The sequence below is a fragment of the Lactuca serriola genome, chromosome 6 (genome assembly GCF_051521515.1).
Source record: "Lactuca serriola cultivar US96UC23 chromosome 6, Lser_US96UC23_V15, whole genome shotgun sequence".
Lineage (NCBI taxonomy): Eukaryota > Viridiplantae > Streptophyta > Magnoliopsida > Asterales > Asteraceae > Lactuca > Lactuca serriola.
Window position 1 is genome coordinate 190,480,620 of NC_136413.1, and position 13,841 is coordinate 190,494,460.

The 13,841-nt window shown below is 37.0% G+C and overlaps 2 protein-coding genes across 2 annotated transcripts; both read right to left on the bottom strand.

Moving 5' to 3' along the window:
- Positions 1-2,242: 2,242 nt before the first annotated feature.
- On the bottom strand, positions 2,243-3,802 carry LOC145057617 (putative acetyltransferase At3g50280). The gene has a single exon (XM_079005485.1). The coding sequence runs from the start codon at positions 3,726-3,728 to the stop codon at positions 2,364-2,366; it is 1,365 nt and encodes a 454-aa protein (XP_078861611.1). The 5' UTR covers positions 3,729-3,802; the 3' UTR covers positions 2,243-2,363.
- A 2,515-nt stretch (positions 3,803-6,317) lies between these two features.
- Positions 6,318-8,055, bottom strand: LOC145057618 (putative acetyltransferase At3g50280). Its single transcript, XM_079005486.1, has one exon. It carries the CDS (start codon positions 7,869-7,871, stop codon positions 6,507-6,509), a length of 1,365 nt encoding a protein of 454 aa, XP_078861612.1. The 5' UTR covers positions 7,872-8,055; the 3' UTR covers positions 6,318-6,506.
- Between the last annotated feature and the right edge of the window lie 5,786 nt (positions 8,056-13,841).

A 13,841-nucleotide genomic window follows, 5' to 3' on the forward strand; every position in this document is an offset into this window, starting at 1 on the left:
CATGGTCCCTATAATTTATCCATGATCATAAACTCAGTCTCTACTATTTGAAAAGATCAAATTACTCTCAAACTGACAGGTGAAAATTAGCGGTGTTCTGAAAAGGACCATTCACGCAATTTTGGAAACCATAATGATCATGTTCGTTAAAAAAATTAGCAAAGACTGAGTTTTTGTCTTTTGGTAACCATAGATATCATATATTGTCCAAATAGAAAATGAATAAAGGTAGATGATTTATTTTATTTGAGTCAATGACCAACTACGATACAAATTGAAACCACAAGAATCCTTTTTGATACCGAAAAAATTAAGGAATAAACTTGATATTATGAAAACCACAGAGATTGTTTATGAAGATTTGTGTATTACATATAATTTTGACAAAATTTCACAAATGGTCCTTATGGTTTTAAATTTGTCCTGAATATAGTCTTTATGAAACATTTTTTTTTGCATGAATGGTTCGTTTCAACAAAATTTTGCACGCAAATGGTCCTTATGACTAACTTTATTAACATATTTTGTTAGATACTTATAAAATGACGAAAATACCATTTGTTTTCATTTTTTATAGTTACTTTAATACACTTTTAATTTAAAATTAAAAACGAAAAATTGGACTCAACCCCTATTAGTACCCTTCCTCCATATCTCTTAATGGAGAAAACAAGCAAAAACCTGGCATCCACGACAAGTTATCATCAAATTTGTCTGTCATTTACTGGACTTACTACCAAACCGAAAGCATACAATGAACACCCAATTTGAAGCATTTTTACTCTAAGATGAACTCATGAATGAAATTGTAGTTGGATCAAATCAAAAGCTTCTTTACATCGAATACACACAGATATACAAACCCACTTTTGAATATGAAGCATTTTTACCCTAATATGAAGTAACTTTTGATTAAACATAGACACACACTCACTCATCAATGTCTTTATATCCAACGGATGAACTAAAAAAATCAAACAGATAAACAAAACCCACCAGATGAAGATGAAGATGAAACCATATGATTACCATATTAAAAAATTGTACATGTGATGAAACCTCATCACTTACAGATTTTGGGTTTAGAAACATGTAACTTGATGAACTCGTTCTTGAAAAATCTAGACAAAATCACTGAATCAAGGTGTGCTTCTTGGAAACCCATCAACGTCGACGTTGGAACTGTACCAAACCAGTTTCTAGTGGGTCTTCGGGTGCTTGTTGTTAATGATGACCCAACTTGTCTCATAATTTTAGAGAAGCTGCTAAAAAGTTGCAACTATGAAGGTACATAAAGTGTTTATCCTTTTTAGTTTCTTTCTTCAATCAATAGAAAAAATCCAGTTAGATTTAGGGTTGATGGGGTCGACGTTCAGAAGGAAGAAAGACAAAGAAGATGAAGCTGAAGATGAAAAACAAGAGAAATATTTTTCTTTGAAAAAATCTTACGTTGTTTGGTCTGTCCAACTTCATCAACATTTCGTCGTCGTCGTTAATCAGCTCGGAATCGATAGTAAGATCAGTTTTTCACCCAATTTCTCGATTCAATCTCCATTATTTCTTTTTTTCTAAGACATTTATTAAATCATATAACGATTCAAAAGTTGTCGTGAAGAAAATACCGGAGCTAACGAACTTTCCAAGTCTAACCATAAAAACCATCTTTAGGTAAGTTCAAAAATCAAAATCTCCTTGTTTTTTATCTAGTCATCGAAAATTTTCAAAATTTAATATCCGATTTGGTGCAGAAATACCGACTTTATCTCCGAGGACTTAGCGGGTCGCAACATCTGGGTCAATGTTCCTCCGCAACCTTGATGCAGACTTTGCGTCAATGAGGTCAATCACCAACGGCCACCTCCAAGTGGCGGTTTTTGGTTGATACAAGAACAAAAAATATATGATTTCTGTTCCACTTATGATCATAGAAAAATATTTAATTTCGAAAACCACTAGGGGTGGGTTAGATGGATATATATTTTAATTTTAAATTAAAAGGATATTAAAGTAAATATAAAAATAAAAGTAAAGGATATTTTTTTCATTTATAAAACATTTAACATAATGTGTTAACAAAGTTAAAATTTTATTGAAAGGGACCATTAATGCAAAGAAAAAAAAACACGTTTTATAAAGGCTGTCTGAAGACAAATTTAAAACTAAAAGGACCATTTGTTGAAATTTTGTCTATAATCTTTTAAAATTCAATAATAAGTTTGGTTTATTGATTCATATTGTGTACTTTAACTTGCCACACACAATATTTGCCGAATAAAATCATAATTCAACATAAATCAAAAGATAAACATAGGATACAAACTAAGGAGGTTGTTTAAACTTTAACTATACTACTTTAAGACGTGTTAGTTACTCTTCAAAGCAGTTATGAACTCCTCATCACATTCAAGATCCATCATATACTCCGGCAAAAGACAAACTTCTACATCCATGCTTCCGCCTCCTTCCTGACCTGGATACATTGTCATCTTCCCGTCGGCTTTGTTCATGTACCCACTTCTAGCCGCAACCGCTTTCCCTAACCCAAATTCACACCCATACATGTCAAACCTCGGAGAGCTCCCAAAATGCACAACGTTCGGATGGAACAGTTGACTCCGTTTATATACTACTGGGCTTCTAAACCATGACTCAACCCATTTCTTCACTGCTGTATCATCGTGATTTACCACAGCTTCATGTAACTGCAAAGCAGCCCACCCGAGCCCTCGAGTCATTAGATCCTCAACAGTTGCTGTTCCACTCACTGACTGAATCGGGTTACCGAAATAATCATCGGATAAAGGTGGGTTCAGTCTACGCCGGTTACTAATAACAAGTTTACAGACTGTTTCACTCTCACTTGGTAGGCGTCGAACTCGCGTTATGCATCTCCATAAAAGTGCTGACACTGCTTGTAAACTTGAGATTTTATGAGTGTTGGATTCAGCGTTTGCTTTTGATTTGAGTCTCGAGACTATAGCTGAGGAGAAATGGAAGAATCTCTCTTGAAACATAGCTTGTTGATCTTGTCGATCGATGAATTGGTTGTGGTGTGTAAATGGAAGATTGATAACAGGATCTGACCCTTCAAGAACCCATTTTTTGAATATCGGAGGACGGGAGATGGAATACTCATCTTGCTGTTTAGATCTAAATATCTCACTCCAAGCAGCCATGAAATGCCAGAAAGAAGTCCCGTCGGCGATAAGGTGGTTGACGGAGCCACCGATGAAGATGCCGTCGATAAGCTCAGTCACCTGAATGGATAACAATGGTAGTGTATGACCATCATGGTTGATAGCATTGTTAAGGTCAAAGAATGAATGAACAACTAAGGGTACGTCAGTAGAGGTAAGGATGTCGGAGACTGTTACGTCCACCGTCGCGTGAGCAAACTTCACTCCGGGGATGTTTTCGGGGTCTATGTAGATAACATAGGAAGGTGGGTTTTCTTCTTTTCGAGTGGCTAGACGGGCGGCGAGGGGGTAAAAGTGGGTAAGGGTGGCGGAGAGAGAACGCCGGAGGTCTTCCAAGAAAGTGGTTATGGAGAATTGATGATTTTCCGGTGGGGATGGTTTCGCAAAAAGAAGACCTTTTTGGCTGTAGTTGGCGTTGAGGTAGATGAGCTCAAAGGGTGTGAAGTAGATTGGTTGCTTTGCATCTGGTGGGAGATCATGTAGTGGTTTAATGAAACATTCAGAAATCCGCCGTACAGTGGCGGAAGCCATTGAAGCTATTTGGTATCTGGGTGTTTGCAGATAGTTTCCTCACCATGTACACAGCCTATGAGCGAGCTCTCTTATTGTTGATCTTTGTGCTGATATGCGCAAATCCTTCATTACCCACGTGACGGAAGGGAAAAAAAAAACGAAAAAAAAAAAAAAAAAAACTAATCTTTTCTTCCTCCAAAGTTTTTTTCTCCTGACAAACGTACATTTTATTCGATTTGCAATTATTTTAACAGGTTTTGAAGATCTTTATGTTTGCTTTTATTATAAAATATTTTATAAGGTTAAGGTACATTGGTAAACGGTGCTTAATTAAGGTAGGAACTTTATTTTGTGGGTTTGTATATTATGTATTTTCTAGCTTGGATAACTTTAGTTCATTGAGGTATCTTGTAAAGTATGCATCCTCTCTCTCTCTCTCTCTCTCTCTCTCTCTCTCTCTCTCTCTCTCTCTCTCTCTCTCTCTCTCTCTCTCTCTCTCTCTCTCTATATATATATATATATATATATATATATATATATATATGGAAAAAAAAATACATTACAGCCTCACCTAAGCTTAGGTACTAAACCTCTTGAAAATAAATTGTTTTACTATATAAAGATTACGGTTAATGAATTCACGATTAATATTTCAAGATGTAAATTCAAGATCGACACAGTAAGGTTTAGGGTTTAGGGTTTAGGTTTAGGTTTAGGGTTTAATAATGTTCACTTGGGTGAAGTAATAAACGATAATTTAAGAAAGAAAACAGAGATGGTAAAACGATAATGAAAGAAATTATTGTTATGGAGGATGATATATTTACCAAGTAAAACCAAACTGGGTATATTTAGCATGATAAAACGACATATTTTAGAGGTTTAATACCTAAGCTTAGGTGGGGTATGAATTATACTAAACAATTTTTTTTCCCTAAACCATGTATGGTATGAATTATAGATGATATCAACTTGTTTGGCTAAAAATAATTTCGTTTGATATATGTACATGTTAGTAGAGATATATAACATGTATGAGGTTCTGTGAATAAAGATTTCCATATTCTTGGGCATGAAACATGAATAAGAGTTTTGTGAATAAGAATTTTGTAATTGTTTGAATTGAAAATTCGATCTAGATTTTATTACTTTTTATCATGAGTTTAATATTAAAATAGTTGAGGAAATGAGACATGTACGTTACTAATAGTCTAATATGGTAAATACACTAATATCAAAGTTTTTAAAATTTTACACTCTAACATGCCTATAAACTTTAAACATTACTAACACAAACTGTGGGGATGGGGAAGTGTGGTCTAGATATGGAAGTGGTACAATGACAAGAAGGTAGTGTTGTGAATTAGGCACAAGAAGATGAAGAAAAAGCCAACCCTTAGTAGTATTTGGGCAACAACTCAGTTTTGATTTGGATTTGCCTATCGTGTCTGGTTTAAAATGAAATCATCTCAAAAAAATCAATTCACTTTTTTTTCTTGTATTTGTGTGTATGTTTTGAGATATCCCTCAATCATGTGTTTTTGAGATTGTGAATTGGGGGAAGGAGGGCCGGTGGGGTAGGTTAATTTTAATGTGATGGGGAAAAATATTTTACTGGAAAAGCTGTGTATTTATGTGTGTGAAAAGGAGGATTTTTTTTTTTTTTTGCACATTCAAATGCAAAAACTTCTTTATTCCAAAGATTCATATTTATGTACTTAAAACTCATAAATATAGAATATGTAATGATCTCGTTACTAAATTTTACAATTACTAAAAAAAATAAAGAAGTGGGACCCATCTAAATGGCGCAATACACCACACTGCGGAAAGAGCTCCGCCAATTGGTGGACGTACAAAAGTTGTATAGATTCCTTTTTTTTTTTTTTTTTTAAATAAGATTAAATCATAAAAAAGTATTCAAAAATCTTCAATTAAAATCATCACATGCATCGATGCACACGTTCAATGATATAAGGCTGGCAATTCTCGACACGACACGCGACACGACCCGCGACACGACACGAAATAAATGGGTTTGGGTTGAGTTTTTCAACCCACCAACCCGCTAACCCGCCAACCCGCCAACCCGTTTATATTCTTAATAAAAAAATTATTTTATTTTTAAATGTATTTATGTATCAAGTATTAATATTTAATAAGTATTACAAAAATATACCATTTATTCATAGACCATTTGACTGTTTTGACATTATGACTCTTGGTGAATAGTCTAATGTCATAAGTCGTAACCTATAAGGCTAAGTTTGTAACATGTTTCTATGAATGTTTTTAATTTTCATTTGGATGTTTAACACTTAAATATATGTAAAATTCGGACCCATGAACCAAAATCTGACCCATGAACCCGCCAACTTGTGAACCCGTTTAAATAAATGGGTTGGTGGGTCATATATGGGTTTATGTTCCAAACCCGTCAACCCGTAACCCGCCAACCCGTGACCTGTATATTTAAATGGGTTGTGTTTGGGTTGACATATTTTGACACGCCAACCCGCGACACGCCAACCCGAACACGACACGATTGCCAGGCCTACAATGATATGATATCCTCCTCACAATCGCAGCAAGCCAACAAAAGTCAAATTGGTAAATATTCAAATTTTATTTAAATCAAAATATATGTAAAACTCAATTCAGGTTTGAAAACACCAAATTGAAAACACCAGAAGCGGTAAAGTATCAGCCGTTGATCGGAAAACGAGGGACAGCTTGAAAGGACCCACATCAAACAGGGAGCTTTCATTCATGAATATTTTACATTTTTGCTTATCATCATTCGATCTTTAGAGCATCTATGAATTCCTCATCGCATTCAAGATCCATCATAGTTTGTGATGAAGCAAAACAAATTTCCACATCCATGCTCCCGCCACCCTCCCGTCCAGGATACATCGTTATCTTCCCGTCGCCCTTATTCAACCACCCACTTCTAGCCGCCACCGCTTTCCCCAGCCCGAATTCGCATCCATACATGTCAAACCTCGGTGAGCTCCCAACGTGAATGAAGTTTCGATCGATCATCTTACTTAATTTTATAATGAATGGATTTTCAATCCATGACTTAACGCTTTCCTTAACTGATGTATCAGTGTAATTTATCACCGCTTCGTGCAACCGGAAAGCCGCCCACCCAAGCCCATTTGCCATCAATTCCCCGACGGTTGCTGTTCCTCTGACCATAGAAATTGGGTTACCAAAATAATCATCAGACAGAGGTGGGTTCAGCCGCCGCCGGTTAGATATCATCAATCTACAACTGGTTTGACTGTCGTCTGGTAGTCGCCGGATACGGGTAACGCTCCTCCACAAAAGCGCGATCACTGCCTGTAAACTTGAGATTTTAGTAGTATTGTATTCGGAGTTTGCTTTAGCTTTGAGTTTGGAGACGGAGGCTGATGAGAAGTGGAAGAATCTTTCTATAAAGGGTGGAACTTCCAATCGATCGATGAATTGATCATGGTGTGTATACGGGAGATTGATGATCGGGTCAGATCCATCGAGGAGCCATCGTTTGAGTACCGGAGGTCGAGAGATTAAGCAACGAGATTGTTCTTTGGATTTGAATATTTCACTCCAAGCACCCATGAAATGCCAGAAAGAGGTTCCATCGGCCACCATATGGTTGATAGATCCACCGATAAAGATTCCATCGACAAGCTCTGTAACTTGAATGGATAACAATGGTAGTGTGTGACCATCGTGGCTAATGGCGTTATTAAGATCAAAAAATGAACGAACAACCACGGGTACGTCGGCAGGCTGAAGGATGTCCGATATGGTGGCGTCCACCGTCGCGTAAATAAACTTGACGCCGGGGCTGTTTTCAGGGTCTAAGTAGATAACATAGGAAGCTGGATTTTCTTCCTTTTTAGTGACCAAACGGCCGGCGAGGGGGTAGAAATGATCGAGAGTGGCGGAGAGGGATCGCCGGAGGTCATCAAGGTAAGCGGTTATGGAGAAATCTTGACTTTCCGACGGTGGTGGCTTTGCAAAAAGGAGACCCTTTTGGCTGTAGCTGATGTTGAGGCATGGCAGCTCGAAGGGTGTGAAATGAAAAGGCTGCTTTGCCTCCGGTGAGAGGTCGTGCAGTGATTTGATGAAGCATTCTGAGATGCGTTTCACAGATTTAGAACTCATTGATACCAAAACACCAATTGTTCTCTTCTTTTAATGGGAGCAATGAAGACAGATTAACTTCTTGCACATATAAAGATGCTAGCCATCAAACATCAAACATGCTAAGTATAACAAAAAGGGAGAATCATATGTAAATCCAAAGCAGATATAATTTATTAAATCTCGAGTATCTAGAAGGGAGACCGATCAATTACTTTTGTAATGTTTTATCTCAATCAAGTATTATAATAAGATAATACATAAAATAATAGAAGAACTTGATATTGGCCACCTCATTTTGACCAATAACTCCTTTAGACTAAAAGATAACATTTTATAGATTTAGATTTAGCGATGGTTAAGTTGTTACTTGCTTGTATTTTTTATTTTATTTTGGGTGGGTGAATGTTTGACAACTTATAACATTTTACAAAACGTATTGTTTAGAAGAAAAAAAAAAAAAAAACATTATTTTGCCATACATGTTTTTAAATTTTAGTTTAAACGAAACATTCCAAATCCAAAAGTTATCTTACCTAACGTTTAACAAAACACTACAAATTACAAACTAATTTTACTGAACACGTCCTTTAAAACATTATGTTTAAGGTGTGTTTGTAAAACTAATTATATCGGGTAGCTATTAGCTATTAGATGCGAACTAAATCTTTTAATTGTTTATTGTTTATTTTGTAAAGGTGTAAACTTGAATAAACCAAAAGCTAAAATCTCCAAAAACCTAAACTCTAAAAATTACTTGAAATTCTTTTGAATTAAAAAATTTTTTTGTTTAAAATAAAAATAAAAACTCTTACCGCCAAACAAAGCTTTTTATTTTATCTGATTTTTTCTTAAAACTAAAAACTTTCGAAAATATAAAAAGTTATGTCCCAAACATGCATTTCGTGTCTAATGGCTACTTACCGTGTTTCTAAAATACAAAACTATATTGAAGTTTTAAGTAACGAACATATATATTGAAATAATAACAACTAACTATTCATGGATGGACAAATTAATTTGAGAAAATTTCGTATATACATTTTTAAGCATCAAAATATTACATTTATTTAGACTAATATTTAAATATTATATTTATCATCTTTAAAAATATTAGAGACAATTGTAAGCTTCTTTTCCATGTTTGGTATCTAGATGATGAGACTGTCATTGGGGATTCAGAAGAGGTGGCTAGAGTGTTGAACATAATTCGGTTGCGTGGTCCAGGTTTGGGTCTTGAGTTGAACATCAAGAAAACGGAGATTTTTTGGCCCTCATGTGATGGTAGGAAGTTTTGTGCCGATTTATTCCCAACGGGATATAGGGAGACCTTCTTTGGGGGTGAAGCTCCTTGGGGGGGGGGGGGGGCTGTTAGCAGAGACGCGACGTTTACTAGCAGGCTGGCCATGAAGAGAGCGGTCAGTGTTGTTGATTTGATGGGCCTTCTTCCACAACTATGTGACCCGCAGAGTGAGCTCCTTTTTCTTCGATCATGTATGGGCATTGCAAAACTTTTCTTTGGTTTAAGGACATGCCAGCCGGTACACATAGAAGAGGCAATGTTATTCTTTGACAAAGGCTTACGCAGGTCTATCGAGGATATGGTGGTATGTGGAGGCCCCTTCTTTGGAGACATTCAGTGGCGCTTGGCTTCCTTACCTATTCGTTTTGGTGGTTTGGGTTTGTACTCGTCCTACGAGGTTTCCTCCTATGCATTTGTAGCCTCGAGGGCCCAATCTTGGGCATTACAAGACCACATCTTACGTGACAGTGACATATGTGGTATGGACTCGGATTACCTATGTGCTATGACTCGTCTTTGCGATACGATTTCGGGATTTGACTGTAGCGGTTTCACTAATAAGGACACCGCCCCCCCTAAATCCCAAAAAGCTTTGGCGTGTGTCCTTTTTAGCAAAATCATTCAAGATATGGAAGTCGACTTCGACATGACTGTCAGACAGAAAGCAGTATTTGAGTGTCTGCGGGCGCCTCATGCTCAGGATTTTATGCTAACTATCCCTATTGATGGTCTTGGCCAGCATATGTCTCCTGTGGAGTACCGAACTATCCTTCGTTACCGCCTCGTGATTCCCATATTCCCAATTGACGAGATATGCCCAGTTTGTTGCAAGACATGTTTGGATACCTTTGGGAAACACGCGATTCATTGTAGAGAGCTCCCTGGTTTCAAGTATAGACATGATGTGGTTCGGGATGTTCTCTTTGATGCTTGTCGGCTTGCTGGTATTTCTGTGAAGAAAGAAGCGCCAGTAAACTTTTTGACAGACCCCCAGGATGGCAGGTCCACACTTAGACCGGCTGACATTTTGGTCTTTAGATGGATAGGAGGGAAGCATGTGTGCGTGGATCTTACTGGGGTCTCTCCTCTCGTGGTTTGGGGAGCGGGGGTTTCACAGTTGGGCATGCCGCTTTGAAAGTCGCTGCGTGCAGAGTGGTAAAGCACGAGAATGCATGTAGAGAAAATCAACATGTGTTTGTTCCTTTTGCATTTGATACATTTGGTTTTCTCGCACCAGAGGTGGTGGAGCTCCTTAATAGAGTCCAATGGGTCATGCACTCTAATGTCATATCTCCTAGATCCACAAATGTTGTTTTCAAAAGAATTGGTTTTGCCATCCAGAAAGGGCTAGCGGCGCAACTTGTTGCCCGTTTGCCTTCAATCGATATGTATTGAACTATAATATTTTTAGTTCCATAAAATAAACACAAAAACAAAACAAATGAGATGCATTTGACTAAATTTATTTTATTAACATTTTATATTCCTTTTTCATAATTTAAAATCATTAAAAAACTACATGGTCCATTTTGCCCTTACCTTCTAAATTACTTCATCTTCAACATTCGACATCTGTTTTACACTTATGCTTTCTTTCTTATTTTACTCTCATTGTAATGTCATTTATATTGCTCTTGTTTTTATTTTGATTTTGTGCTTCTTCAAAATAAGAATAATGAAGAGATTTTGATTTTGATTTTGTTTTTCCTCATAAGTAAAAAAAAGGATTATATACCTATCAATCACGGTACATGTTTTGTCTATGGCAACAGATAGATAATCGAGTGTTTCATAAATATTATTGTGAGTGTGCAAGTCAAAGTTTGTGATACGTCTTATTCAAATTGATAAGCATTATTTCAAGCACGTGCAGACTCCTTAAGGCTTAAGCAATAACCAGAAATATAAAGAAGTTGTGATATGAAGCAATCTGATTCTATTATGACATAAGGCTTAAATACGAGTTCAAACAGAGAGAGAAAACATAGTTCAATACTTATAAAAAAAATTAAATATTCATCTACTACTATTTAAAAAAAACATTATCTCAACCCATCACATAATCCTCTTGCCAGCTTGGTTTAGTTGTAATCCTCTGTGATCGTCTCCTAACCTGTGTTGGCGTAAGTGGTGTAACATTCTCTCTTCCTTTAGAAATCACCTTGTCCTCAAGGTGGTAGTTCAGATAGGCAAGCTTGAAGTCATCAACCCATTCTCATGTTGCCTCCTCATGTGAACCTCCCGTCCATTACACCAACAACTGTTGCGCCATCTGTCCATTTCGCAGCACAACTTGAGACCCACAAACTGCTAGTGGCTGTTCAAGGGGCTGACCCTCCTCCACCTCCTCTGGTAAAGGTGAAACCACCACGCCGTCATCACCTGTAAATGGTTTAAGAACAAAGATATGAAAAACGAGATGTATCTTGCTTGTTTCCGGCAGTGCGGGCCGATACGCCACCTTGCCAATCCACTCGAGAACTTCAAATGGCCCATAATAACGTTTAGACAACTTATTAGAGAAGCATTTGGCGAATGAAACCTGTCGACACGATTATAGTTGAACCAACACCTTCTCACAGGTTGAAATTCGACTTCATGCCGCTTCTAGTTAGCTTTCATTTCCATATGATGACGAGCTACACTCAGGTTCTCATTGAGGCATCGTATGAGAACATCCCATTCCACCAATAGTTCATCCAGATCAGGTGTATTGTTTGTCGGGGATAGTCGTGGATTGTTGACTCAGTGTGGTAGAGTTTGGGTCCTAGCATCAGGTGGGGTGAGACAGATAGTTCAGGAAGAGGCACATAAGTCAAAATTTTCTATCCATCCGGGGGGCCACGAAGATGTACATAGATTTGAGGTTGAGTTATTGGTGGCCCTGTATGAAAATGGATATAACTTGGTTTGTCGAGCGATACCTAAATTGCAGGAAAGTTGAGGCCGAGCATCAGAGACCCCATAACAAGATGCAACCTTTACCCATTCCCATGTAGAAGTGGGAGAAGATTGTTGGATTAGTGTCTAAGTCCATAAATATAATTGCTATGTACTTGACCCGAGAGTATCATGGTCCATTTGGGTTGCATGGTACTAGAACAATCTAAAGGATAGATAATTTAGAAGAGGTTATTTATTGTTTCTTAATATATTATAAGTTCTAATATATTAATATGAAATCATATTATTTAATTAGTATTGATCAAGAATTAATTTGGAATTAATTTTGTGATCAAAAGAGACTAATTAATTATATGGTGATTGATTATGTAAATCATTCATTCTTATAATGTGGGCTTATGATCCATAGTTCTTTGTGTTGGGCTAAACCCATGTGGTGACCCATGGATGATCCATGGAGTTTTAAACCCATGGAGCATGAGGAATATGGAAGGTTATGCACATTAGGGTTTGCATGGTGTAACCCTAATTAAGCCATACTATATAAGAACCCCTCTAGCTCATGAAATCAGACCTAAGGAAGCTTACACGAGGGAAGGCCGATTTTATGAGTGCAAGTAACCTCCTCTCAAGTTCCTCCATTGTTGGTGGTGTTGTGTGATTCCATTTGAGGTGCAACACATGGGGCACTAAGTTCTTAAAGGTCCAAGGTTTCCAACTACAAGAAAAGGTATGTTATTCTACTAGTTTTTGTATTACATATACTTCATAGTATGTTAATTAGGATGAAACCTTGGAATATTGAAAGTTTGCATGCATAATAGAGAAAACATAGATCCAAGGTTTCTAGGGTTGCATGTACACCTTAGGAGTGTTAGAATGCTCAAAATCTTTTAGTGGTATCAGAGCCTAGGCTTGTTTTCAATTATACTTGATGCTACTTGTGTTAAAAGCTTAAAAAATCAAATTTCTACTGTCTGGACAGTGGACTCGCCGAGTCCACTGATAGACTCGCCGAGTGAGCCCTATAAACTGACCAACTCGCCGAGTCGGTTCATGCACTCAACGAGTTAGTGCTCCTGGATACAAAATTTCGAGTTTTAAAGCTGGAATTGGACTATGATCATTACCCTAAACTGTTTTTGAACTTATAAACCTGTTTTTGATGTGGTAATGATCATGTTTATCCAATTTAAAAGATAACTGTCAAAGTTTCATGTTTTGTATTAGTTTTATGGTTAGGTTAATTACATGAAATTTGTTTGATATGAATTGTCTTGTTCTTATGAGTTTAATTTAGATCATAGACAAAATTGTTTGATTTTTTTAAGTTACAATAGTTGATCTAAATGTTTTGATGAATTCCATAACTTTTCCTCAAGTTATGGAAAATGAAAAGTTTTCCTTTAAAAAGATCATTAAACTTATAGGTTATGTGTAACACCCGGTTCTTGGTATGTATTTAAATTTAAGTAATATCATGTTTTGTTCTGGGATTCGGTGAGTTGGAGGCCCAACTCGTCGAGTAGAATCGATTTTGACCGGGAGGTTTAGTGACCTACTCGACGAGTCGGGAGACCGACTCGACGAGTAGGGCTGTCTGGATGAAACCCTAATATTTAGGGTTTGCACCCTATTTAAACAACTTATCCTGCCTCAACCTAGCCCCCATCGTCCCTCCCAACTCAATGAAACCCTAAATTGAAACCCTAACCTTGTTTGAGTGTTCTTGAGCCATTTTTGTGTGCTTGTGGTGATTTTGAAGCTTGAGAAGGAAGAAGGAG